The sequence below is a fragment of the Macaca mulatta genome, chromosome 2, assembly GCF_049350105.2.
Source record: "Macaca mulatta isolate MMU2019108-1 chromosome 2, T2T-MMU8v2.0, whole genome shotgun sequence".
In the NCBI taxonomy this organism is placed as follows: Eukaryota; Metazoa; Chordata; class Mammalia; order Primates; family Cercopithecidae; genus Macaca; species Macaca mulatta.
Genome location: NC_133407.1, coordinates 37398826 through 37426019, shown reverse-complemented (window position 1 = coordinate 37426019; position 27194 = coordinate 37398826). Strand labels below are relative to the sequence as shown.

The 27194-nt window shown below is 53.2% G+C and overlaps 1 protein-coding gene and 1 non-coding gene across 7 annotated transcripts; both read left to right on the top strand.

Moving 5' to 3' along the window:
• Window positions 1-7514: 7514 nt before the first annotated feature.
• On the top strand, window positions 7515-26133 carry AMOTL2 (angiomotin like 2). Of its 6 annotated transcripts, none has more exons than XM_077991483.1 (10): window positions 7515-7704; window positions 10509-11303; window positions 14201-14507; window positions 15583-15727; window positions 16118-16210; window positions 20182-20477; window positions 21598-21911; window positions 22502-22722; window positions 23290-23466; window positions 24240-26133. In XM_077991483.1, the coding sequence occupies exons 2-10, from the start codon at window positions 10570-10572 to the stop codon at window positions 24296-24298; spliced, it is 2346 nt and encodes a 781-aa protein (XP_077847609.1). In that variant the 5' UTR covers window positions 7515-7704; window positions 10509-10569; the 3' UTR covers window positions 24299-26133. The 6 variants fall into 6 exon arrangements, with proteins under 6 accessions (XP_077847609.1, XP_077847608.1, XP_077847610.1 ...); XM_077991482.1 differs by having other exon boundaries at window positions 23287-23466; XM_077991486.1 differs by lacking the exon at window positions 7515-7704 and adding an exon at window positions 8114-8360.
• MIR6827 (microRNA mir-6827) lies at window positions 14146-14205 on the top strand. Its single transcript, NR_128364.1, has one exon. It is a non-coding gene; the product is annotated as a microRNA mir-6827 (primary transcript).
• Window positions 26134-27194: the final 1061 nt, after the last annotated feature.

Genomic DNA, 27194 nt, shown 5'->3' with positions numbered 1-27194 from the left:
CACCTCAGTGGGAAAAAGAAAGAGGAAGCTAAACCGAGGAGTGAATACCTTCACCCTGGCTCTGCCCCAAACTCCGCCTGCTGGAAGGCAAGAGATGAAAGAAAAAGCCAAACCCTTCGGCGAAAGAAGGCAGGAGAGGAGAAGCAGGAGAGGGATGTCAACCAAATTCTGGAAAGGGGGAAGCAGAAAAACGAGATTCTTTCCTCTCTCCCTGCTGAACGTTTAGGGAAGAATCTCCAACAAGCTTAGGAGGCACCAGACACCTCTTTGAAGTGGGCTAGGGTGAGATCCAAAGCAGGGCTGTGAGTAAGAACCTGAAGAAGGGGAGCACGCTCCAAGATCCTCTCCCTCACTTCATGAAGGGAAGATCAACCCCTTACTCCGTATCCCTCCTCGCTGCCAAATTGGAGAGTTATCATCTGGAAAGCCTAAAGGCAGGGATGGCAGTGGTGGGGTCCTGGTCACGCTTATTCCTTCCAACCCCCTTCATCGCCCCCTCCTCACTCTGCTTCATCTGCCAGCCTCCAGGCAGGAGGCTCACAGGATTCTTCACTGGAAATCTTGCTGGCCCAAGGGAAACGACCTACATATTCTGCTACTTTGGGGTCCCCAATATTAGGGCCAGAATCCTATCCCACCTTTTTTCTGTGAAACCCTCCAAGAATCCAGCTCTGCTCCCACACAGGGCTTCCGTCAGCTGCTAACTGCCTCATTCTTAAATAGGATCAGACAGCCAAGAATCAAAGTCATTTGAGGAAAGCCTTAACTACAAAAAAACAGAAACCAAAACAAACAAACAGAACATAATGAACTTTAAGGAAACAGAGAAAATGTGAAGATCGGAATAAGAAAATAATTTTCATTATAATTACTACCCCCAGAGGGATAAGAGAAGATAATTAACTCAGGAAACAAGAAGATGATGTTATAAAAAAGAACCCTGGACAAGAAACAGCTCTTGAAAATTAAAAATGACAGCAAAACTATAGAAGGGTTCAAATTAAAAAGGGAAGAAATTTCCCAGAAAAGATAATAGGAAAAAAATTAAAAGTTGGAGAATCATTTGGGGAGGTCTAATATCCAAATAATTGAAGTTCCAAAAGAGAGAACTGATAAATTGGAGAAAAGTAACAACTCAATCATCTGAGAAAATTTCCCAGAGCTTAGGGACATGAGATGCCAGATTGAAGGGCTCACCAAAGACTCAGAATAAAGGATAAAAACATATCAAGGCACATTACTGGGAAACTTCAGAACATCAGGCATGCAGAGAAAATCCTGTGAGCTTCCAGAGAAAGAGAAAACAGTTTATATCCAGAGATCATCAGTCAGAAGTACGTTATTTTTCTCAATAGCAACACCAAAAGCAAGAAGACAATGAAGCAACTCTTTCCAAATACAGAGGGAGAATTCTTTGTCACCTAGAATTTTATACCCAGGCAACTATCAACAGTGTATGAGGGTAGAATAAAGCCACTTTGAGACACAAGTGGTTTTTTAAAAATTTGCCTCTTGCAGATCCATTCTCAGAAAGCGACTAGACAAGTAAACCCAGAAAGAGGGAGAAAACGAACCCAGGAAATGAGGAACCACACAGAAGAGAATTGAGACGAAGGGCCACAGTGAAGATGGAGGGCGATCTGAGGATGAAAGCTGTTTGGTAGGACCAGAGAGTGTATCATCCCAATTCTCCAGGTGGGATGCCACGAGAGATAGACCTGATACAACACCAGTGGGTCTACATTCATTGAGGGAAACTTAGAGTTATGTGTGTCGATTTTGGCGCAACTTAATGCTAAATATGTAGAACACCAAGCAGATGAAAAATGAGGCCAAGTTTAACTTCAATCAAGACAAAAGTTGTGTAAGAAAGAAAATTTAATCACAGCACAGTATATGATTCTGTTCTTAACAATGTTTACATAGTCACAATAATATAAACATTGGATAGTAACTTAACCAAAAATGTTGTGTAGCCATGTCAAGAGGATGAAGGAAAGATGTGTGTGTGGTGTACAATCCTAATCTTCTATAGCAGGAATGAGGTAGATAACACCTAAAGCAAAAACATACTAAGAGAAGAAAAATAAGAATATTATATAGAAATTCAAATGTAGACATAGAACATCTTAAAAAGTTTAGGCCAGGGCATGGTGTCTCACACCTGTAATCCCAGCTCTTTGGTAGGTCGAGGTGGGCAGATCACCTGAGGTCAGGAGTTCGAGACCAGCCTGGCCAACATGGCAAAACCCCATCTCTACTAAAAATACAAGAATTAGCCAGGCGTGGTGGTAGGCACCTGTAATCCCAGCTACTTGGGAGGCTGAGGCAGGAGAATCGCTTGAACCCGGGAGGCAGAGGTTGCAGTAAGCTGAGATCGCGCCATTACACTCTAGCCTGGGTGACAGAGCGAGACTCCATCTCAAGAAATAATAATAATAATAATAATATTAATAAAATTTTAAAAATGTTTAAAGCAATTGTCTCTTTGGAATGGAATTTGGTGGAGGGGGGAAGAGTAAAACAGGGGATTGCTTTCTTACATTATAGAACTATTTGATTTTTTCCCCTTTTTCTTTTGAGGTATACTTAATATATAATAAACTCACCTATTTAAAATGCACAGTTTGATTGGTAAGTTTTGTCATATGTACACCACAGTCAAGAGAGTAAACCTATCCAGCACCCTCCACTCAAGTTTCCATGTGCCTTTGTAGTCCTCCTTCCCTCCAGGATTACTCCTAGGCAGGGACATATGGATGACTGGAGATCAATGGCCATCCAAGAATGGTTCAACAGTTCCTGCCATCCAAGAATGGTTCAACAGTTCACTGTTTTAGTGAACCAGGGGTCTGTGCTTCTAGTGCAGGTTCTCCAGATGCCAGCCTGGGGAAAACACCTCACTGTTCAACTTGGCCTTCAGCACTCAGCTTGAGAAATACCTCCTCCAGGAAGCCCGTCATGACTGCCTCCCTGTGCCCATGCTCCCTTCCTTCAAGGTGTAACTCTCCACTTTGTAGTGTACTTGTTTCTTTTTCCCCTGCACCCAGTGGGCATTCCCAGCCCTGCAAGAAGGAAAGCCCCCTTTGACTCACAGGGGCTGGCTCAGAGCAGGTGCGCAGGGAATATTTGTTGATTGAAGGTATAAAATACATGACGGAATAGATATATGGAAGGGTGAACGGGTGAGTGAATGCAAGGTGTTTTCCCATGTCAATGATATGAGGCTGTTTATATTAAAGATGGTATCTCTTTAAAGACCACGTGAAAACCCAGCAGAGGCTGAAATGGGAGGAAAGTGCCGAAACACAACTGGAGCCATGAGTCCATTCTTGGAGAGGTCTGAGAGACACCTGTCCCAGGATGAAATCCTGTCCCAAACATCCCTTCCCCTCCCCCTACCCTCACCCCCAACCTCAGACCCAAGACCCACCCAGGGAGCCCTGGGCTGAGCTGACCCCAGCAACTGGAGATGTGACTCACTAGGGGGCACTCTTCCATCACACCAGCCCTGCCCCAGAAGGCACAAACCCTGCCCTAGGCCCTTTCCTGCAAACTCAGGGGCCCCTTCACATTCCCTGCTGCCTCTTGCCAAGAGCAGAGGATCTTTCCAGGCAGCAATGGCACATCCACAATATCAGTATTCACTCAGTATAAGGTAGCTTTGCAGAAAAGGCAGGTGTCTGGGGTTACACTGATATTTCAAAATGGTCTTTCTTTATTCACCCGCCAGAATGTGCCCATTCTTAGATCCTCACCCCATTCCTTCCCAGTCTGATGGCTACCCACACAAAAATAAACTCAAGTGTGCGCTCCTGCATTTCATCCAAGTATTTGCCAATATCCAGACAAGTCTTCCATGCAGGACTGGAAATTGTGAAGGCCCTGGGCAGTTACACACCCTAGAAAAAGGGGAGGAAATGGGAGCATGGTTCAGAGCTCCCTGCCCATTGTGTAACCTCATCATTCATAGGAATCCTCTTAGCCCTGGGCCGGCAGGGGCACCAGAAGGAAGAAAAGGGCCACAGAGGAAGGCCAGGGGCTCAAGGAATGTGTGCAGTTTGGAGAGGCAGGGCTTCTTCTTCCTTTGTTTTTGTTTTTGTTTTTGTTTTTGTTTTTTGAAACGGAGTCTTGCCTGTCACCCAGGCTGGAGTGCAATGGCGCTATCTGAACTCACTGCAACCTCTGCCTCCTGGGTTCAAGCTATTCTCCTGCCTCAGCCTCCCGAGCTGGGATTACAGGCATCCACCACCATGCCTGGCTAATTCTTGTATTTTTAGTAGAAACAGGGTTTTGCCATGTCAGCCAGGCTGATTTCGAACTCCTGACCTCAGGTGAGCCACCCGCCTTGGCCTCCCAAAGTGCTGGAGTTACGTGCCTGGCCGCTTCTTCATTTTTTAGGACAACATTCTCTTACCTAAACCATTGTGGGGCCTAATTTCATAAATGCTCCAACTCCAGAGGATTTAACCCCTAAAGACACAGACCCCGTGAGGCCCTTTGTGGTTAATGGAGATTCCAGACCTGAAGCGTGAGAGTGAAAGGGAGAGGGGGCAGCAGTGGAAGGAGAAGATTTGGGGGAGAAAACCTAGAGGGAGTGATGAAGGGAGGGGTGGAGAAGGGAGTGAAGGGGGGACAGGGGTTTGCAGGAGGACAAAGAGAAGAAAGTCCCCCACTTGGGTCTTCTGCTCTTGGAACTGGAGCACTAGAACTTCCATCCTAATGTTCAGAGTCTTCCTATGAATTTGCTTCGTGCTCCAGTAGGCTTCTTGTTCCCATAACCTGTCAGAGGGAGTGTCCAGAGGAAGCTGGAAAAGTGAATTTCACAACTAACAGTCATCCTTTGATCTTGCCACCTGCACCCTGGAGCTCTCCTCCACTAAGCAAGCATTTGGGAAGTAAGGGGAACATTTCCTTCCCAGCTGTATGAGAGGAGGCTACTAGGGTCCCACCAAGAGCTCACTTTCATATTCTGGTTGGGTGCAGTGAGATGCAGCTGCAGGGCCAGACTGAGGACATAAACCAGGCCCAGACCCAGACCCGGGCTAGGGAGAGGCGATGGTGTGGGTGCCTGAATCCCTTGCTAAGCCATGTACACACCTATGATACAGCCACACCCCAAGGAGCTACACTTCCCAGAGCAAAGGCCTCCAGCCTGGCTTACTCTGAGAATTAGGTCACCTCCGCATCTTTCCTGGGTAGGATTCCTGACCCAGTCAGCCACATTGTCATCTGGGAAGAATCATAACCTGCAGGAGGAAGAGAGGAGGTAAAGGAGAAAGGGACAAAGTAGACTGAGACAAAAGTGGAAGAAGAAAGCACTGGCTCACTAAGAAGCCTCTCTCCCCTCTGCTGTAAGCGAAGATAGATTCGTAGGCAAGCAGCCTGGCCCGCCCAGCGTCCCCTGTGCATACCTGCCTCTGGCACATCTCAACGGTGGTCACCTTCTCAACCAACCACCCTGCAGAGCTGGGATGGCCACCAGCTTAGGCAGGTTCCACGGAGCCTCCCAGCAGCCCGTGCCTGAGAGATCGTGCCCTCCGTTCTTTCTGCAGAGAGAAAGGGAAAGGAAAAATAAAAGTACATGCACATTTCTCATTTAGGTTTTGGTATCCCTCTCCCGCTTCTGTCCCTTTGGGGACAGAAATTAGCAATCATGGGTGCCTGTGTGGCTCCGCAGCAGGCTTGTCGGCTCCAAGGTACCTCCTCCACTCTAGCTGCCTTGAACTGACGCCCTTCTGCAACCATCTCAAGAATATTTGTCAAACATTTTGTCAGGCATCCTCCCAAATGCCTGAAAGACAGGACTGTACCATGCCGTGTTTCCCCCGATTTTACAGCCCCAGAGTTCACATGTCCACAACCACTCCCCTGCCTCCACCAGTTATACTGTCCATAAGGTAAGGCCAGTCAGAGACCTCTTTCCTTTCACTTCTAAAAGTCCTACCTACAGCGGTATACTGATCACAGCTTCTCTTTGTAAGGGGATCCTTGGAAAGCCAAATATCCCTTAGCTTGGCACAAATGATCCATTTGCTCAATCATCTCAGATTCAATCACTATTTGAAACACAGTGTTTGGCTTCTAAGTAAAACACACACACACACACACTTTTTGTGAGTTTCGTTAAAAATTAACAATGTCCCTGGCAATTAAGCTTGCAGAGTTTCCTTGTCCTTGGTTGCCTCCAGTGAATTTGGGACTTGCAAACTCCATATTGAGGGGAGGACCTAGCCAGGGGTAGAAATCAGCCCTGACTATCCTGGTGGACAGGGCCCGACTGCCCCCACCTCACCCCAACTGACTTGTAGAGAGGCCTTGTGTGGCGGGGACGGGGAGAGTGTGTCAGAGCAGGCTTTCTGAAGAAGGAGTTTCCACCTAGCAGAGGAAGTGTCCTGGGGGCAGAGGAGAGGATTCCACGCAGGAGCCACCGAAGTGGGTACAAGGGAAACCCCCTGGCTGGCAGGGGTGTATGGGGAGGTAAAAAAGAGACTAAAACAAGGACAGGGCAGGTGAATAGAGGAGGGCTCCCAGCGTCTGCCCTGTTCATCTAGGGAGCCTGGATTCTGATAGCCAGGGAGGGGTTCTGAGAATAAGAAACCAAGCAGCCCCGTGTTTGATTACCTGGTTCTCGCTGTGTGTGACTCTGGACACGCTGCTTAAGCTCTCTGAGCCCTGGTGTCCTCATTTATAACACAGGAATGATAACAGAACGCCGTTGAAGGGTGGCTTGGCAGGGCTGAATCGGATGGCTGGGCGAAAAGCCAACGGTGGCACACCTTGCGCTCTGAGTAAAGGGGCGCCTATTATCACCTTGGGGAAGAATTGGACAGAGCGCCTGACGACGGGTGATTAAGTTGGGTAGGTGGGTCAAATTGACCGGATTTTCCAACCCAGATTCACACTTCCTGTGGAGACAGGTCGTAAAAGAGCTGGCAAAGGTGTTTGTAAACACAACTGCAATTCAAAGGTTGCCGCTGGGGGTGAAAGCAGCGGGGGTTAGGGGAAAGAGGCTAGGTGGCTAGAAGCATTCACTTCGCCCGGGGCACTGTCCCAGCCCAGAGGATATGGATGTCTTTGCAGTCCCTCCTCCTTTTCCCCCCTCCCCCGGTACACACACACACACACACACACACACACACAGCCGGAGCCCCCTCCCGCAGCAACCTCGGGACACGCGTGGTACAGCCCTTGCTGTCGTCCCGTCGATAGGTTTAGGGATGAAGGGTGAGAGCGGGTCGGCGACTGGGAGTAGAGACGATAATAAGCCGAGTTGGATTAAATTGTCTCCAGCAGCTCCCAAGGCAAAACGGGGGGGCAGGGGCGGACACAGCGCGGCCTGGAGGGCGCTGGGCGAGGAGAAACGGAGCTCGGGGGCCGGCCCGGCGCTCAGCCAGCAGCGCCGCCTCCCCGGAGGAAGGCGGGGGCCGGGAGGAGGGAGCGGGAGGAGGCGGAGGGCGGAGGAGGGCGGCGCGCTGAGAGGTTATTTGTGGTTCGCTTTGATCCCGAGGGGGAACCTGAAACTCTCACATTCCTGGCATAGCAGCCGCCTCCGGCGCGGGCCGACCCTGGGACTGCGCGCTGGGGCGCGAACAGCCAGAGCGTCGGCGCCACGGCCGAGAACACATCTCCGCGGCCGAGCTGAGCCGCGCAGACCAGGAGGTTGTGGTGTCTGACTGCGCCGGGCACCCTCGGGCCGCAGCGGTAAGGAAGGCTGCTCCGCGCTCGGGAGAGCGCGCGAGGCCACAGAAACGTGCCCCAGCCAAAGCTGTAGTCTCCGCGCAGCCCGGCCTTTTCCGGGAGTCGGAGCCCCGAGGATCGAGCGTCCTCGGGGCGCAGTGCGCCCTTTCGAGGCAGCCGCAGTGCTGGGCAAGAGCCGTTCCACGCGGGGAGCCCAGCGCCCTGGGCTTTGCGGGGCTCTAGAAGCGCGCGGGTCCCTTGGGGCTGGGGGAGAGGGGAGCAGGCCGACTCCGGAGAGAAGAGCGACGGTGTTTCGGTTTGCGGGTCGGCTGGGGTGGGGGTGGCGGGGGACAGGGATGGAGGCGCCGCTTGGAGCTCAAGTTGCAGGGTCTTGCGGGCTGATTTGGTTAGGTGGGGGTTACAGGTGCCTTTGCCCCCAACCAGTCCAAGAATTCCTCTTTGTCTTCCTTGGAAAATCCTCTCTGGAGCCACGAATTGGCTCTCACTTAGAAAGAATGCAGCCTGCTGTCCAGCCCGGTGACGTCAGCGTTAGAGTATTTGGAAAACAAAGAGGGCTCGAGAAGGAGGGAGGCGGACCCGCGATGCTTAAAGACCTCTCCGGGCCTCGGGCTACCCTCACCGGCTCGCCCCAGGCGTACCAGCGACCTTCGGTGCTCCAGGTCCGCCCGGGCTCGTGGTGGGGCGGGAGCCCTGGCTGGGGTGCGAGAGTCTCCTAGCTTGGAGACTGTCACTTTGGTTCCTTAGGCGAGCGGGACCCCAGGCCAAGGCTGGAGACGCGCGCTGGCTTAGAAAGGCGGCCTTCAGAGAGCGCAGCAGAGGGGCGCGGCCGGGGGCGAGGAAGCAGGTTTTAGTAAAGGCTCAGGCGTTTGGTGTCTGAAAGGACGTGAATCTGAGGGGCTTGGCCGGGACAAATTCGCGATGAGAGGCCTTGGAGGTGTTCCTTGCTCCCAGTCCGGGCACACTGTGGAGCGCCTGGAATCTGTCGGGAAGGCTCCGCATTCCTTCCTGCCGCTCCCCTGCCTCTGTGGGAGTCGGCCCAGAGAGTGATTATCTTAGGAAATGCCCGCAGATAAAACTCCAGGGCGAACTGAATCCCATGCGAATTGAATCCCATTTGCTTGCTTTGCCTCGGGTAGCTCCGGAGTCTTGCACATCTACCCCTCGTTGTGTGCGGGGGCGGGGGGGAGTGCATGACTCGGTGCCAGGAAGGATGGGTACAGAGGTGCCCTCCAGACTCATCCCCCACTCCCCACCTCTGGGCAGCTGTAGCCCTGGGGTGGGGAGAAGGGAACGATTGGGAATGACTGCTCTGCTAACATGCCATAGCCCAAACTGAAGCAGGACACTAGGGCTAGTTTAGTGGCAGAGGAGGGGCCACATTCCTCCCACCCATCCCCCAATCGCTGCCCACACACACAGGACCTGTGGCAGTGTGGATTCTGTTTAGTTTTCCCTGGAACCCAGTTTGGAGATTTGTGTTGGAAGAGGCTGTGGAAAGGAAGCTGGGTGAGAGAGGCAGGCAGCTTTCCAGTCCATGAGCCACTGGGAGCCCAGACTTAGAAGGGAAATCCTTTCTCTGATATTATCTCCGAGCACTTTAGGCTCACAGTCCCCTCTCCTCTGCCCCAGGTCTCTCATCCAACAACCTCCCCTTACTTCTCCGGTTAGCCCAAGTCAAGATGGGCTTCCTTGACACTGATGTCAAGAAAGATGCTGAGTGCCTGTCCCCTATGTGCCTAGAGGACCAGTGGGGGCTTTTCCAAGTAGCAAGTGTGTGTGTGTGTGTGTGTGTGTGTGTGTGTGTGTGTGTTGGGGAGGATAATCATAAAATCAAAGACATCATGCCATCCTTTCTTTTTCCTGGAGCTCTCTTGCAGTTACTGTCAGCACAAAGACTGACCCACTAACCTTAATGGGTGGCACCCTTTTGCCTCATCTCACAATACCATTGTCCTCTTGGAGCATTTTTATTCATCCCTTATTCACCAATTCAGGTGCAATTCCTCCTTCCTCCTGTTAACCTTGTGGAGTGACTGCCAAGGTCGTCCCATGACAGGGAGCCCCAGATTCATTCTGTCAGCAGCGCTTGATGAAGCAGAGTCCAGGCCCATCCTCCAGGAGCTCTCTGGTTCAGGGAGAGTGAAAAAAGTGGGCAGGGGTTCAGCGGGCTAGAGGGTGGTAGGTTGATTGTGCCAAGGCTGGGCTCTGGCATGCCTCAGTGTAGAGGGTCCTGGGGGCCTTTTGCCTAGGGCTTTTCTACTGGACTGCATGCATTTTTTATCACCTGCCAATAAATTGGGGCCCCATCCACCCCTAGACTGAATAGCTAAGTGGTTAGATCTGAACTAGGCCGGCCTTGGAATTGCCCATCAGGCTGTTTGATGTGTAGCTGGCTGTACGGGCGGTGGTTCCTGGTGCGTTATCTTCTGGTTTCCTGTTGTCTCTCTCCAGGAATAGTAAGTCACCATGAATGTTATCACAGTCATTGTTTACCAGGATTTTCACTGTACCAGGAGCTCACAGGCCACTGCCTCTTTTTATTCTCATCTCCATGAGTCAAGCAGAATTCTTTGCATTTTTCTGGTGGAGAAACTGAGGCTCAGAAGTTAGATAACTTGTCTTAATCAGTAGATAGCAGCACTGGTACTTGAATCCAAGCTTATGTGACCTGCCCCACCCCTGCTCTTCACTTTTGTGCTTTCCACCAGAGTAATAATGGAAATCCTGGAAAACCTTCTCCTTTCCCATGGACTCCCACTGATTGCTTTTCTCTCTCTCTGTCTCTCTCTCTCCCCACCCTCCTCTAGGTGCTCTGGGGCCAGGTGCCACCGGCCATTGTCCAGGCAGCTGTGTGCAAGCCAGAGAAGCATGAGGACACTGGAAGACTCCTCGGGGACAGTCCTGCACCGCCTCATCCAGGAGCAGCTGCGCTATGGCAACCTGACTGAGACACGCACGCTGCTAGCCATCCAGCAGCAGGCCCTGAGGGGTGGGGCAGGAACTGGGGGCACAGGGAGCCCCCAGGCCTCCCTGGAGATCCTGGCACCAGAGGACAGTCAGGTGCTGCAGCAAGCCACCAGGCAGGAGCCCCAGGGCCAGGAGCACCAGGGCGGTGAGAACCACCTGGCAGAGAACACCCTCTACCGGCTGTGCCCACAGCCCAGCAAGGGAGAGGAGCTGCCCACCTATGAGGAGGCCAAAGCCCACTCGCAGTACTATGCGGCCCAGCAGGTGGGGCCCCGGCCACATGCAGGGGACCGAGATCCCCGTGGGGCCCCCGGAGGCAGTCGGAGGCAGGATGAGGCCCTGCGGGAGCTGAGGCACGGGCACGTGCGCTCCCTGAGTGAACGGCTCCTGCAGTTGTCCCTGGAGAGGAACGGCGCCCGGGCCCCCAGCCACATGAGCTCCTCCCACAGCTTCCCACAGCTGGCCCGCAGCCAGCAGGGCCCCCCACTGAGGGGCCCCCCTGCTGAGGGCCCAGAGTCCCGAGGACCCCCACCTCAGTACCCTCACGTTGTACTAGCTCACGAGACCACCACTGCTGTCACTGACCCTCGGTACCGTGCCCGCGGCAGCCCGCACTTCCAGCACGCTGAAGTCAGGTAACTCTCCCCACCTTGGGCTTTCCAGTTCCTGGCTTATCCTCCAGCACAGGCTGTCAGGGAGGAGAGCCTCAAGATCACAGCTTGTGTCAGAGCTGGCCAGATCCCCACCCCACCTCCAGGCTTCCTGAGAAGGGAGAGCTATTGCCTGGCAGAGAAGAGAGATGTAACTGAGGTCCCCTAAGAAGTTAGTGGCGTCCCTTGCCTTAGTTCAGAGATAGGCACCATTGTCTGCTGAGCTTGAGCATTCTAGTAACTACCGTCCCCAGAGGACACAAATCGCAACAGGCGGTTAAAGGTTAGATTTCAGAAATAACTTCCTAAAGGCAAGGTTGGGAATCATTGCCAAACTGTTTCCAAGTTAAGTAGGAAGAAGGTGGGACCTCCTTCTCTGGAGGCTTTTTAAGAAAATGTGAGCAACTTGCCTTCTATGATTATTGGGAGGCATTCCTAACTAGAAGCTGGAAAGGCCCGGTGGCCTCATTACAGACGTCTCTGCATCTTACACCAGCGCAGGAGCTTCCCTGTCTCTCCTCCCCATTTCCTGCCATACGCTTCCTGCATCTGCAGCCTGCAGTGGGACAGGATTCTGGGTCCGGGTGGGCCTCTTTCTGGGGAGGCTCAGGAGAGGCTGCTGGGTCAGGGCAGGGACTTAGAGTTTGATTCTGAGTATGCTGGGAGGCCCTCGGGGGATGTGATTTGGTTTTCCTTTTCTAAGTGCTCTTTCAGGCTACCATGCAGAGCATGGTTTGTGAGGGGCCAAAATGGAAGCAGGAAGACTTGGGGGAGGCAAGAAGTCTAGAGAGTTTGGAGAAATGAGTGTTCCTAGAAACAAGGCCCCACCTCAGTCTTCTCAACTGGCCCGCATCTTTTCAGAGAAGCAGACACAGCCATCACTAGTGCATCTCCCCCTGTGGGAGTCCAAGAAACCCCACCAAGGGACCCCAAGGATTTCAGACTCTTCCTCTGGTGGCCCAAGGTCAAAGTCTGGTTCTCTTCATGCCTGCTGAGTTTTCCTTTAGTCACCCACTTTCCCACCGTCCGGCCTTTCCTTGCTCTCGAGAGATGTGTGACATGATGGGGTTGGTATGGCGGAACAGAGGATGGAGCCTCTTGGTTTTTCTCCAGCCTCCACCCCCTCCAGACTCGCACCTTATCGCCCTTCTCAGGGCTCGGTCAGGAAGAGTTTCGGAAGCTGAGTGGTGGTTTCTTCTTTTGGACCAGCCTTATTGAACTCTGTCAGGAAAAGATAGTAATCGTGGCAAGGAAGTAGACTGTTTGCAGGAGAACAAAAAGCGGGGGAGGGAGAGGACGGGGAGAAAGGAAAGCAAGTGTGAAGGGAAAGGAGTTGCTATTCTTTCTCAGAGCTAAGTCATCCCCAAAGAATGCCAGTTGTGTCTGCCTGGCCCAGTGCAGGGGGGAGCAAGTTCTTGAAGCAACCTTGAGAATGGCCATTTTAGCAGTGGAATGGAGAGTTTGAGTACTCCAGTGGGGACCCTCTTCCCAGCTCTTACTGGAAGCCCCATCTTAGATAGTAGGAGAAATACATCTGCCCAATATCCCCTTTCGGATGATCTGATGAAGATTATTTGTTAGGAACTTGGGGCTAGACTCCCAGCCTAGGGTCCTGAGAAGAGCAGGGGGGCCATAGGCTGTATGGGGGCAGGAGGCAGGGGCAGGCTGGGTGTGCATGAGTGCTGACATGATGCACCTAGAAGGAGAATTTGGGTTTTGTGGGGCTTCTGGGACTTGGAAGAATCTTTGTGAAACTGAGGCAGTTGTGACGCTGGGAATCACAAGGTCCCAGAAAGGCTCTTGGACTCCCCGTGCCTCTCGCCCTTTGCTCCTTCCCTCAACACGGAGCCCTATGGGTGATGTTACACCAGTGCCAGAGGCCAATAGAACATTGTCCCCTGAACTCAGCAACTACAGTAGTCCAGAGGCAGCCCTTACTCCCAAGGAAACCCAGAGTTTGGGCCACATTTATTCTCTAAACTGAGGGTAAACCGAGGTTCCTACTAGAAGAGATGGAGGATGGGCCACCACTACAGGAGCACCTGCCACCCACCCAGCACCGGCCCCGCACTCTGCCAGGCCTTACATAGCATCATCCTCACAAACCCTGGCGAGGCTGGAGACCCTCATGATGCAACAGAGCAATGCCCTGTCTGTGGGGCTGAGGCACTTGCCCAAGGTTAAACAACTGGAGCAGGGATTTAAACCCCTATTTGTCAGACTCTAGAGCTCAGACTCTTACCCTGACATCTGTCTCACTGTTCTAACCTTAACTGGAGTCTTCTAAAAATGATTCTGGGTGGGTGGGGGCTGGGGGTAGCAGGACTTGAAATAGAAAGGAGAAAATGAGTGCTGCTTTGGCAGTCTTGAAACTGGCCACTCATGTAATAGACATAAGGTTGCTGCTGGGGCCCAGCCACCAAGTTGTCCTGGGGCCTGGAAGGTTATATGCTCAGTCATGATTGACATGGCCTCCAGCCCCAAAAAGAACCTTCCATTGACTAGAAGTGTCAAGGTGCATTTTTCAAGATGACATATTTAAGCATTAGTTGCTTAGGAGGCCCAGGATTGCTCAGGCTGATCTCCAAGGCCCCAGCCACTGTGAGGCGGGTATGAAACAAGCATCCTGACATTAATCCCCTCCAGCTCTGCTGTCTGACTCTTGAGAGCCTTAGGCAGGAACATTTGGAAAAGGCCTTCCCCACTGGTCCCTGCCTACCACTTGAGGGTTGAATAATTATCTGCAGCAATTTTAATAAATATTAGTTATGAATAATAACCATCTTCCCAATATGCCTAGGAATGGGGCGACTCTGGGCTGCTCCGGGTGGGAACCATAAGGGTCTGTGCTGTCTCTGAGCACCGTCTCTTCTGTTTCCCAGGATCCTGCAGGCCCAGGTGCCGCCTGTGTTCCTCCAACAGCAGCAACAGTACCAGTACCTGCAGCAACCCCAGGAGCACCCCCCTCCCCCACATCCAGCTGCTCTTGGCCATGGCCCCCTGAGCTCCCTCAACCCACCTGCTGTGGAGGGGCCAGTGAGTGCCCAGGCCTCCTCAGCCACCTCGGGCAGTGCCCACCTGGCCCAGATGGAGGCCATGCTGAGGGAGAATGCCAGGCTGCAGAGGGACAATGAGCGGCTGCAGAGGGAGCTGGAGAGCTCTGCAGAGAAGGCCGGCCGTATTGAGAAGGTAGGCCCTGCTGGGGTTTCAGAGGGGCAGACCAGAAAGAGACCCCGAGGGGCTACCTGGGGAGTGGGTAGTCCAAGGAGAGGCAGAGGAGCCTGAAAACTGTTTGGCTTGATTTCCCCCATCCCTCTGTTCTCCACCTCCCTCACCCCTCATGCACCCTCCTGAGCTGACTCCAGACAGCTGGGGAACAGCCGAGAGGCCGGCAGAGCAGGCCTGGAGCATGAGCAGTTGCTGGCCAGTGGTGATTAGAAAGAGCCCATTCACCAGCTCCTTGCACACTCGCACCCTTGCCCTGCACACACCCCCTCTCATGGACACCTCCCACAGAGAGCCCTTTGTGTCCCCCACACAACAGCAAGTCTGTTCCAGGCCAGCCCTGGCGAAAAAGAAAACTTCTCCTCTTGGAAAGACTTGTTGGAATCACAGGCCAGCTAAGAGCACGTGCGGAACCTGCCAGCAGCCAAGTGGGAGGAGCAGCCGGGGCCCAGCTGGCCCTCTGGGTGGACGGTGATGCCTGGGGGACCAGGCAGAGGTGGCTCAGGCTTAGACCTGGTGCCTGCTTCTTTAGTGAAGGATTACCAGTTTTCTGCTGAGGCTCAGTTTTAGCAGATGGCCTCAGGCCTCCCTTGACTGTCCTGTGGTGTCCAAGTTAGGTCCAACCACCCCGACATGGCTGTAGTCTTTTGGTGCCCACTTCTGGCCAACCGTACTCAGTTTCTTGGTGGAAGCCAGCCAAAAGTAGAATGTTTCCTTCTGGACACTGGGCACAGGGAAGCTATGTTTAGTCACCCTGCAGGCAGCTACTTCCAAAGTACCTGGCCCTAGGGTCACTCAGCATCTGGTCCTTGGGGCAGCCGATGGACCGTTGCTTGCTGGTCCCAGCAGTCCAGTCTACTTCTGGAGGCTACAAGCTTCTGATCATCCCGCCATAGTCATCCCACCAAAACCTGGAGGTTTTGCTCCTGCTTGGTGTCCTCTCATCTGTCACCTTTTCTGATGGAGAGTAGTGGGTCAGCCTGGAATCACTCCCTAGGAGCTCTCACCTTCCTTCAGCTCTGCTGTCTGCCTCTTGCAGCTGGAAAGCGAAATCCAGCGGCTCTCTGAGGCCCATGAGAGCCTGACCAGAGCCTCCTCCAAGCGTGAGGCCCTGGAGAAGACCATGAGGAACAAGATGGACAGTGAAATGAGGAGGCTGCAAGACTTCAACCGGGATCTTAGAGGTGAGAGCCAGTCACACAGGTGGAGGTTGGAGAGCCTCTGCAGAGGGCTTACTTCCTCTGTTCTAGAGAAAAATTGGGAATCTATTACCTGCTAAAAGTGCAGATGAACTCAGAGAGCCAGGCTGAGACCCTCGGGAGCTGCCCTGATAGAGAGATGCTTGTCTCTATGTACTGGGTCTCGGATCCCTTCAGGGAGCTCCCATCGTGGGGCCCGGATGATGGCTTCTGACAGAGGAGGCTCCCTCCCATCGGGCCCTGAGCTGAGCCGGGGTTTCCTCATGGCCCATCCCCAATGTGGAGGATGCAGCCCCGTCTTGATAGGATGTCAGGAAAAATCCCAAGCTGGCAGCTTCACCTGACACTAAAACATCTTTCCTTCCCTTGAAACAGAGAGATTGGAATCTGCAAACCGCCGCCTGGCAAGCAAGACACAGGAGGCCCAGGCCGGCAGTCAGGACATGGTGGCCAAGCTGCTTGCTCAGAGTGAGTAGGGGCCTCACTAAGAATCCTGGCCTGTGTGCAGGCAATGGGACTGCTGCACACCCTCTGGACCAGGAAGATTGGCCTTCCCCCTTGCAAAGCAGTACTTTAGGAGCAGGTTTACTGCCTACTGTGTGCCCAACACTAGACTGGATCTGGGGATGGTGGGGAGAAGTGGCTTCCAAAGAAGAATAGGATCTAGTTGTGTATCTATTAAGAAGATCAGTTGACACTAGAGGGAAAGCCAGGGAGCAGTGATTTGCTGAGCTTCCGTGCTGACCATCAGTGCAGTGCATTGGGCAGTGTGGGAGGCAAGGTAACGCGGAACACAGGTGAGGTGAAGAAGGAAAGGTCGTCTGAGAGCTTCCCAGGGAGTTCCAGGCAGCAGAAAGGTCAGGAGTGTGCAACGGGAATGTGAGAGGCAGGGGGCATGATGGAACTGGGCCATAGCAAGCTAAGTGGAGGCACTTGAGACAGCCAAAAATGGGATCCTAGACCTTAACCAACAGATGCATTCTAAAGGGGGTGGTCTAAGCATCTTTGAAGAATGGGCAAGTTCATTGACTAGTCCATTCATGAATTAGCAGATGTGTTTTGAGCATCTGGCAGATGTTCAGGTGAGAATGGGAGCAGGCCCCGGAAGGTACCATGGCAGGGAGGTCAGGAGAGAAGTGGTGAGCTTAAGAAAGGAGCAGGTTCCCACAGATTTAAAAGAACAAGGGGGGTGGTCCTAGAAACTGGTGATTAGGAGCCCCAGTGGCCTGAGAGAGAGGCTCCGTGGGGATGGCGGGGGTGGAGAGCCAGCCAGAGGTGAAGGAGTTATTGGGCCGTTCAAGAGGTACATGGGGTGGGTGGCAAAGGGAGCCTTGAGCTCAGCAGCAGGAGGCTCTAGCAATCAGAAGAGACTAACAACAGTTATTTATTGAGCTCCTACTAGGAGCTTTACTGCCGTTCAGGGTGTTTGCAGAGAAGTGGAATGGGAGTGGTTGGTAGCTGGGTAAACGTGGCTTTGAGGCTTCACAGGAACTCTACTATGAATGGCACCAACAGTAGTGTGGGGTGCAGAAATGGAGGAGCAGCTTGAGGACTTAGCTCTGGCTGGCAGCACCCCTATCTTCCTTCAAAGAGGGTTCAAAGACTAGGGCAGGGAATGGGGGAACACAGCACTGAAGGAATTGACAGGGTGGGGCAGGAGGTAGGCTGGTCTCTACTGGCTGGGTGGGGTGAGGTGGCAGCGGCTTAAGGTCTCTGGGAAGGAGTCAAAGGGAATGAGGGAGAAAGGGGATGGGGCAGCCCTGGGGTTTCCCTGAGGAGTCTGGGGAGGAGAAGCTGCAAGGGCAAGGCAGATTAGGGTGCCTGTGGAGGAAGGCGGACTTTTGGGGCCTGGCTCTGCCAAAGAAAGGAAGCCATGGGGCGGGTTTCTGGGAGCTTGCTAGCGGGTGAGAAGAGGGGGGCCGGCCGGGAGGCGTTTCCGCTCCCCGGGGAGCGAGTGAGCGCCGGGCTGTTCTTGGCTCCTCGCTGGAGCCATTAATCTCGCAGCCGCGGGTGACCTGGATGCCTGGCATTCCAGAGCCGCGAGCTGTTCCGCTCCCGGCCCGCCCCCCGCCGCTCCCTCCCGTGCGCGCTGCCTGGCGCCCTTCGCCCGGCTTTGGGAGGAGGGAGGGTGAGCACAAAGGGAGCCTGGAACGCGGAGGTGGGGGCTCGCTCGCTGCCCAGGGCGCATCCCGGGTCCCCTCGGCGCCTCGCCTGCCTTCCTGCCCGCCTCCGCTGGCCTCCGGGCGTCCTCTTCCCACCGGCACCCGGGCCACTTAATTCTTACTGAGGAGCTCTCCTTCCCGAGATCCCACAGGCCCAGGGCTTTATCAGGGTCCTGTTGGCAGGGGATGGCCAGAGCCCAAAGCCTCCCAGCCCCCACCAAGGCCTTAGAGATTGGACAAAGCTGCAGGAAGCCTCTGGAAGCAGAAGGCTGGGTCCGCTGGCCCCTCCTCCCTCCCCTAGGGTTGGGGAAACCCAGGCAGCTCTTCCTTGCTCCGTAGTAGCTATTGCAAAGGCAGGAAAGATGTGTCTGATTGACCTCCCTTTTATCTGGGGTCAGTCAACACTAGGAAAGTGTGGCCATTATCATCAATGCCATCTGCTTTTCCTCCTAGGCAAGCCACGCAGCCCCCCAGCACTGCCTTTCTGGCCCCTCTAGGCCAGCCGTTCCCCCTGGGGATCTGGCCTTGAGGCCTGAAGCCGGCCTGTTAGCTCCACCCCCTTGAGAATGTTTCTCTTCTCCCTGCGTCTCAGGTTCTCCAGCTATAAGATGAGGCAGTCCTTCCCCACAGAGTCACGCTAAGGCTGAAATGAGATGCAGGCCCTGGGCAAACTGTGAACGCACAGGTGGAGTAGGGGAGGGTCCTCCCTGCCTGAGTCCAAACCTGGCTGCTCCTCCACCCCACTCAATGGATTTCAAGCCAGCGAAGTATGAACACATACGTTTCAATATTATTGGACTTCCCCTTATTTTCCTCCATGCCACAGAATGATACCGTCCTGGGCTCAGCCTTCAAAAATCCAAAACGAACCAAGAGCTAACCTGAGTTGCCTCTGTGTCCTCCTTGCCCTGCCCCAGGGCCCTGAGTAAATGAATCCTCCCTTCCGCATGCCAAGGTCTCAAGCCTTCACTCTTCTGTTCCAGAACTTGTACTGTCCTATATCATAGGTGCTTAGCTACATGTGGCCCAAGAATTGAAGTTAATGAAAACAAATAAAATTTAAAATTCAGTTCTTCCATCTTACTGGCCACATTTCCAGTCCTCAGTAGCACGTGTGTCTAGTAGCCACTGCATTGGAGGGTGCAGTATAGAACAGTTCCACTCTGGCAGAAAATTCCACTGAATCAGAATGCTGTTCTAGAGACAGTGCCTTTAGGTTCACTAGCGGGGGCCCACAGCCCTGCCCCGCCTCCTGCTCTCCAGCAAGGTAGGCAGCTGACCCACTCCTCAGGGGGCAGCCTGGGACTCTCAAGGGGCAGGTGCCTGGGAGGTGGATTTAAGGCTAGAGCATCAGATGGAGGGCTCTGTGGTCTGGTTTGGGCCTTTCCTGGCCATGCTGAGAGGGCCTCTGAGCAGAGTTTCTTTGGGTAATTAACAAAATGATACAAAAGTCAGGATAGCTGGACCCTTACACACTAATCCTTGTGCCATAGTCATTTTCATTGTGCTGCAGACTTTGCATTTCTTCCTGAGCCTGGTTGCTTGCATCTCAGTGATCTTTTCAGACCATGGAGGGAAATGTAGCCCTCAACGGACCTCTCGGCCTGGGTCTGCAGAAGGAGCCCCAGAGCTCTGGGTGGCCTCTAAGTACAAACGCCTCACCACGTAGCCAGAGGCAGCCTGGGCCTTTGTAGTGTGGCCAGCTGGAGTTTCCATTTGGCAGCACCATTCACCTCCTATGTTCCTCCGCTATAAGTTGGGAATCCCAAATCCTACCTGGAGGGGCTGGAGGATTCATGGAATAAGATGTGTAAGTGCCTGGTGTGTGGACAGCAGATGGTGGTTCTGTTCCCTCTTCCTTCATTCTCCCACTTGAAGGAGGACCATGTCACAGACCACCTGAGCCTCTGTTTTCTCATCTGTACACAGGCATCACAGTTCCTACCTCAGCAGTCTCTAGCCGTCACAAGGTTCAAGGGATATTGTGGATGTGTTTTAGACATGGTGGCCCCCGGCACAAGTGGATGGTGTTTGGGGCTGTCCCATGGCAGTGTGTCCCAGTAGAAAGGCAGGGTAGCCCAGTTGTTTACTCCTGACTTAAACCTGAGCCTCGGTTTCTTCTTCCATGAAACAGGGTTAATAAGGGTACCTTATTCGTGTTACTGTTGAGAGAATGAGAAGCAACTGTGCTCATCCAGTGGTCAGCACAGAGCCCAGGAGGCAATGGCGCCAGCCAATGTAGTCACTGTCACTGATCAAGCCTCTCTCTCCCTACAGGCTACGAGCAGCAGCAGGAGCAAGAGAAGCTGGAGCGAGAGATGGCACTGCTGCGCGGTGCCATCGAGGACCAGCGGCGGCGTGCCGAGCTGCTGGAGCAGGCTCTGGGCAATGCGCAGGGCCGGGCGGCTCGAGCCGAAGAGGAGCTGCGCAAGAAGCAGGCCTATGTGGAGAAAGTGGAGCGGCTGCAACAGGCACTCGGGCAGCTGCAGGCAGCCTGTGAGAAGCGGGAACAGCTGGAGCTGCGTCTGAGGACTCGTCTGGAGCAGGAACTCAAGGCTCTGCGTGCACAGCAGGTGAGCTGAGAAAACCTGTGCAGGTGTCCAGGCTAGGGCAGCATCTGAGGATGTCAGCTTCCCTTCGTCCTCGGGGACTGTAGGTTTGGAGGCCAGGGCTGAGGCCCCAGGAGCCCCTAGTTAGATCTAGGCTGCAGGCCCCTTGCAGGGCGGCAAGGATGATTGCTCTCTGCTCCACCTTTGCTGCGTGCTCCCTTCCACTTGTCGTCTTAGCAGAGGCCCTGCCACCTGGCCCACATCCAGCCTCAGGGGACTCCTGTCCTCGGCAGCAGCAGGGTATATTGTCCTTGACCTCTAGAGAAAGTAAGTTAGGAACCTGGATATAGAAGGCCCTCGAGCTTTTTTTTGTTTGTTTTTTTGAGATGGAGTCTCACTCTGTTGCCCAGGCTGGAGTGCAGTGGCGCAATCTCCGCTCACTGCAACTTCCGCCTCCCAGGTTCAAGCGATTCTCCTGCCTCAACCTCCTGAGTAGCTGGGACTACAGGCACGTGCCACCACGCCCAGCTAATTTTTGTATTTTTAGTAGAGATGGGGTTTCACCATATTGGCCAGGCTGGTCTTAAACCCCTGACCTCATGTCATCCACCAGCCTTGGCCTCCCAAAGTGCTGAGATTACAGGCATGAGCCACTGCGCCCAGCCACCAGCCAGCTTTTATATGCCTCCCTGAGATTGGGAGGAAAGATGGTTGCCCTAATCCATAGTGCTTAACCTCACTTTGGACTTCTGTGTAAACAACTCTTGGTGTTTACAAACCAAATAGCTATTTCTCCACTCCCAAACCTACCCTTGTGACAGAGTTAGCATGGCTGAACCCCCGGTTTGCCCAGTTCTGTTCTAATTTACACCAATTTTCCCAGTATAATTATTGATAGCACCCCCTTTGCCAGTTTGGAGGATTATTTGTTTGGTCTCTATGCCCTTGGCCATAGGATTCAGGGCAGGGGTATGGGGACCTGTGCTGTACCCCCATTTCGGTAGAGGAAGGATGGGGAAATGTATGCTGTGTATGGCCGAACACGCACATGTAAGAGTGACAGTCCTTGTGTGGAGGCGAAGACCAGTGGCTGCCGCACCCCAACCTCCACCCTTGACCACGGTCTCCACTCCTTGCTCTGCAGAGACAGGCAGGCACCCCAGGTGGTGGCAGTGGCAGTGGCAGTGGCGGGTCCCCAGAGCTCAGCGCCCTTCGGCTGTCAGAACAACTGCGCGAGAAGGAGGAGCAGATCCTGGCGCTGGAGGCCGACATGACCAAGTGGGAACAGAAGTATTTGGAGGAACGTGCCATGAGGCAGTTTGCCATGGATGCGGCTGCCACGGCTGCTGCCCAGCGTGACACCACTCTCATCCGACACTCCCCGCAGCCCTCGCCCAGCAGCAGCTTCAATGAGGGTCTGCTCACTGGTGGCCACAGGCACCAGGAGATGGAAAGCAGGTTCGGCATTGCAGGCCAGGCACCTGAGGTTTGGGAGGCGGGTGGCAATGTCCAGTCACTGCCCTGCCCTTGATCCCTGATAAACAAACCGCTTTCCCCACACAGCTCAGCAGTCCCTCAAGCAAGCTGAACCTGCATGCTTGGCACACCAGGCGCTGTAAACTTGCATTTGCCTAGAAATACCGAGTCCTTGGTCTACCCAGGAGACTCTTACTGTGGAGGTGTTGGGTGCCGTTTAGGGCTTAGGCCCTGCCTCCTCTCTCCGGAGTGCTGCCCTCCAGGATGAGGGCTGTGCCTCCACTATCATCTGATGACTCTGGAACCCACCCTTGATGGCCTGCCTTTCCTGGTGTGGGAAGGGCCCAGGGCCTTATGCACTGGTGGTTTTCAGAGCCTGGGCTCTAAGAGCATCACATGCCAGAGCTGTGGTACCATTTCTAAGCCCCCTCTAGGTCCCTGCTACAAGCACAGAAAGATCCAGCCTGGCCGGGTTAGGGGAGGGGGCGTGCTTTTCCTCTAACTCCTATGAGGCGGGAAGGGTGGCTGGATCTATGGGTCTGACAGTGTGGGCATGGCCTCTCACCCCTCAGGTTAAAGGTGCTCCATGCCCAGATCCTGGAGAAGGATGCAGTGATCAAGGTCCTTCAGCAGCGCTCCAGGAGAGACCCTGGCAAGGCCACCCAGGGCTCCCTACGGCCTGCCAAGTCGGTGCCATCTGTCTTCGTGGCTGCGGCAGCAGGAACCCAGGGCTGGCAAGGGCTCTCTTCTAGTGAGCGACAAGCAGCAGACGCCCCTGCTCGGCTGACTACAGGTAAGAGGAGGCTGCTGCTGGGATAGATTGAGAGGTAGTTTCTCCTGGGCCTGAACACAGATTGCCAGACCTTTCCTCCCAGAACTGAGGCTCATGGGAGCCAGGGCTTCCTGATTGTCTCCCAGGGGAGCTGGCTTATTCTCTACCTCCAGTGACTCTACAGCCCATGGCTCTCCTGCCAGTGTGAAGAGGGGTATTTCGTCCCCATCGCCGTAAATTCCATCATGCTTTAGCCCCAGCCACTGAACTGAGAAAAATAGAGCTTCCTGTGCAGATGCACCTTCTATGCAAGCCCCCTCCACTCTTCCTTCTAAGCAGATGCCACAGAAACTCTAGAAGATTTAATCTACAAAGAAGGGTCCCACCACCCAAAACATTTGGAAGCCAATCCAATCTGGTAGTCATTCCCATTTTAAAATAGGAGCATTTTTAGTCTTAAAGTTCTTGCAGATCAAGAGCAGCCCACTCCACCTTGAATCCCCAGCAAGGACAGTTAACTTACAGTGTCCTTCACCAGGGCCACATCTTACAGGTGTGGCAATAACCATCCACCTACCTTCCCAGCAGACAGGGCACCCACAGAGGAGCCAGTGGTCACACCTCCCCCTGCTGCCCATGCCAAACACGGGAGCAGAGATGGGAGCACCCAGACTGACGGCCCCCCAGACAGCACCTCCACCTGCCTGCCACCGGAGCCTGACAGCCTTCTGGGGTGCAGCAGTAGCCAGAGAGCAGCCTCTCTGGGTAAGTCCTCCTGACCCCACTTCTGTGCTAGGCAGGGCCAGGGGAGCACTAGGGTGTGAACTGGAACACCAAAGCCTTTTCTTCCCAACCCCCTCTGGGTCATTGCCTGTACTCCATGGGGAGCCCTGCATAGCCAGAGGTGAGCAGCGTGCCTGGCCCACCTCACTGTGAACATGAAGGGTGGCTGGCTGCATGAATAGGGAAATTGGAAACCCTGATTAGAGGCAGATCCAGAATTCAGAAAGAAAGCAACCAGATGGGAGGCACTTAAGCTCCTCTTTCATGGTCTTCCCTACATAGTTAATTTCCAATTTGATTATCCAAGAGAATGGAGTTTGCAAGTCATGCCGATGGCACTCTGGAAGCCTGTTGAGAGTCCGGGAAAGAGAAATCTGAGAAGATGCCATTTCTTTTTCCACTCCCCTTTCACACTGGCCTTTGCATATTTGCCTGTGCCTCCTGATCTCAGAAAACCACAGGCATGAAAAGAATGCTGCAGCCTCCCTCCCTCAGGCTCTCCATTGCTCTGTCTAAGCCCTCCAACCAGTTCAAAGTTAGAAACAAATGCATCTTACACATCGGAGGTTGGTGGGCTGGGCTGAGCACTGAGAGGGTGCAGAGCATTGTGCTTGGTTGGCCAAGTTCTGGGAACCTGGGCAGCAGAGGTGGGAAAAGTTGGTGAAGAAAGATCGTTGTATTTAAAATGTGCCAGGATTTTAAAAGCAATCTAGTAACACTCATTGGCATGTGCCTGTGTTCTTGTCTCTCTCCAGACTCTGTAGCTACATCCAGAGTCCAGGACTTGTCAGACATGGTGGAGATACTGATCTGAAGGAGGTGGTGCTTCAGGACTCTGAGCCATTCTCTCCCCTCCTCTGCCCTGTGCCACTCTCAGCCATTTCAGCAGCCTGTCAGCCGCTGCTTTGTCCCTTTCCCCAGCCAGACTCTCATTCCCATTGACCATCTGGCCCCAGGAGCTCAGGAGGAGGACCCCAGGGGAGAGGAGAACTGTGAGAGCACCAGCACCCCCAGAAGACTCTGCTTCTTAGCCCACATTCCTCCCGGCCTTATGGAGAATGAGGATTCAGCCTTGACTTGTTGCCCAAGGCCTGCTACTGGGGTAGCAACTGACAGCTCAGAAAGGAGCTGAGCTCCCTCTGCCCTGCCAGTTGTCAGTCAGGCAGGGAGGGAGGGGCTGTGTTGGTTTGGGGGACTAATTTCCCAGGACGGCTGCCCGTGGACACCAGGCAGACTGGTTCACTAATCAAGTCAGCCATATTGTTCTCTGGCTAAGTTTGGTTCCAGCCAACCTCATCTGCTCTTCAGTTCCTCACTGCCTTCCTGGGATACTAAGACTTGAATCTTTTGGCGACTATTAAGGGTGTTAGTCTTGGAGAAGCCACAGCCTCACCTTCTCACTTGCTGTGGGTTAGGGGCCATTAAGTGGACTGGGAGACAGTGTGCAGTTTGTATATAACTCCCTTTCTTGTGGAACAGAAGACTGAGGCTTGCAGGTTCTGATGTGTCTCCATGGGCTGTGCTCCCCTCTTCCTACTGTCACAGTTCCTGAAACTTCTGACTGGCCTCCCAGTTATGCCTCCTCCTCAAGTTCCTGGCCCGTGGATGTTAAAGCTGCTTGATTCCCAGGATCTCGGCTGCCTTTTCCTCCATCTTGAGCCCTATAAATGCCCACGGGACCCCCACCACCAGCCTCTTGAATGGCTCCACAGCTCCTGTCCCTGGGACATCCTGTCAGTTTGGTCATAAACCCTGAGCCAGATGAAATGAGCCACCTTGAACAGACACCTGCCGTACCCCTAGGTGGGCTGCAGTGGCCCTCCCCAGTACCAGTTCTCTCTGAGAAACTGGAGATGTTGTCTTGTCCGCATAAATAAGTGTCTTTGTTCCCACCTGGAGGCTTTGGGAGAGGAGCAAAGCGGTTGAAAACTAGTTAATGAGCTACCAGAGTCAAATAGTCATCTGAATGGAGCCCCCATCACAAAACAGTGCCCAGGAGGCTGGCTCCTCAAGCTACCCATGCCCAGCGCCCTGAAGCAGGACCAGATGCTTTGGAATTGGGGTGGAACACCCCCATGGCAGCCTGCCAGCAGCAGTGACTCCGACTTCTGGTCTTAGAGAATCCCTCACTTCAGCCCCAGGAGCTATTGGTGGGTTTTAGCAGTTTTGTCTTTACCGTTTTTAGTTCTCCTTGATTCTTTGTGTTCTTCCTTTATCGTTTTTAGGTTTGGTATGTGTTGTTTTATTTCCATGGTTCCTCAAGTTTCCTTTTTAAACATTTGCATTTGCTGGACAATTGCATATTTTTTAAAAATTCCCCTACCCCCGTTTAAAGCTGAAAAATACATTTGGTTCATGTGCATTGTTTACAAAGCAAAAAGAAAAAAGAGAAAAAAAGGCAAAAAATATCGTGAAAGAAAAAAAAAACGACTTAATATATTTTGGATTAATATTTGGTATTTCTTTTAAAGTATTTTTTGTGCTGTGAACGTTTTCTGCCAAAGACCATGATGTGTGTCTGTATGTTTAAGTTATCGTAAATATTTAAAATGTAAACATGGCTGTTTTGTTATGCCACCCTGTACCAGGATTGCTGCCGCATTCCACTGGGTATAACAGTATTTTAATTAAAAAAATAATTAAAAGTGATGTCTTTGCACAGGTGAGACTTTGCACTGAGGGAAGGGAAAGGGTGAGGATTTTGGGGGGCCACCCAAGTCATAGTCCAGTCTCTTCAAGGACCCAAAATAGAATCTAGGAATTTTGTGAAGCTGCATTAAGGACAGAGTTGGAATGAGGATATGGTTGGCATTTTTCCCCTTTCATAGGTAACATTTCTTGAAGACTGGGAGGGGAAGGAGGGCCTGCCAGATGGCAGCCTCCCCAAGTAGCTCTGTTCTAATCAGCTTTGTTTGGCCACATGCTGTGGTCATCCACAGTGGGAGTGGGTGTCCCAAGATGGCTTTATCCTTCCCCCACTCCTTTCCCCACTCCCACCTAGCATATAAAGTCTTGTCCGAAACCGTCCAGAAGGCCAGGCATCATGCAGAGGACATTCAAGGACGTGGTGTGTTCTTAGCCACTGCCTTCCTCCTTTGCTGTGACATCACCACTCTTTCCTGATGCTCAGGAAAGCATATTGCTCCAATTCAAAAAAAGAGAAAACCATTCTCAGTCTTGCTTGTTCTTGTATCAGAAACAAAATACCTGCCTTGTGCTTCTACAAGTGTGGCAGGACACTGAGGTTCCCCATCAGAATGTGGCCATTAGTCCGCTGGCCATGAGGCAGCAGCAGGCTACCAGACAGCCTACATGTCGAATGGTTCCCCACCATGGCGGTGAGTGAAGTGTCTCCAGGACCAGTGTGGGAACTCGGGAGCCACGTTGATGAGTAACTAAGTTGAGATCCTAAAGAAGGTGTCTTCCCGAGCCAGCCTACCAGCCACAAGTATGGAGACAAGCAGGTGGAAGAATTGGAAACATCCAAAAACGTTTTCAGCAACTTTGCAGATGGTGATAGGCCCCACTGAATGAGGAGCTCTCCATGCAGAGGCATCACACCCACCCCATGGCCATACCTCCACCCAACCCTCCAGCCTGCCTCCTGCCACTGAGGCAGCATCTATGCCGGCCTTCCTCCCATTGAGGCCTGAACTGGAGTCAGGTTACTCACCTGAGATGCAGGCCTGGTCCGAGGAGGCAGCCTGAAC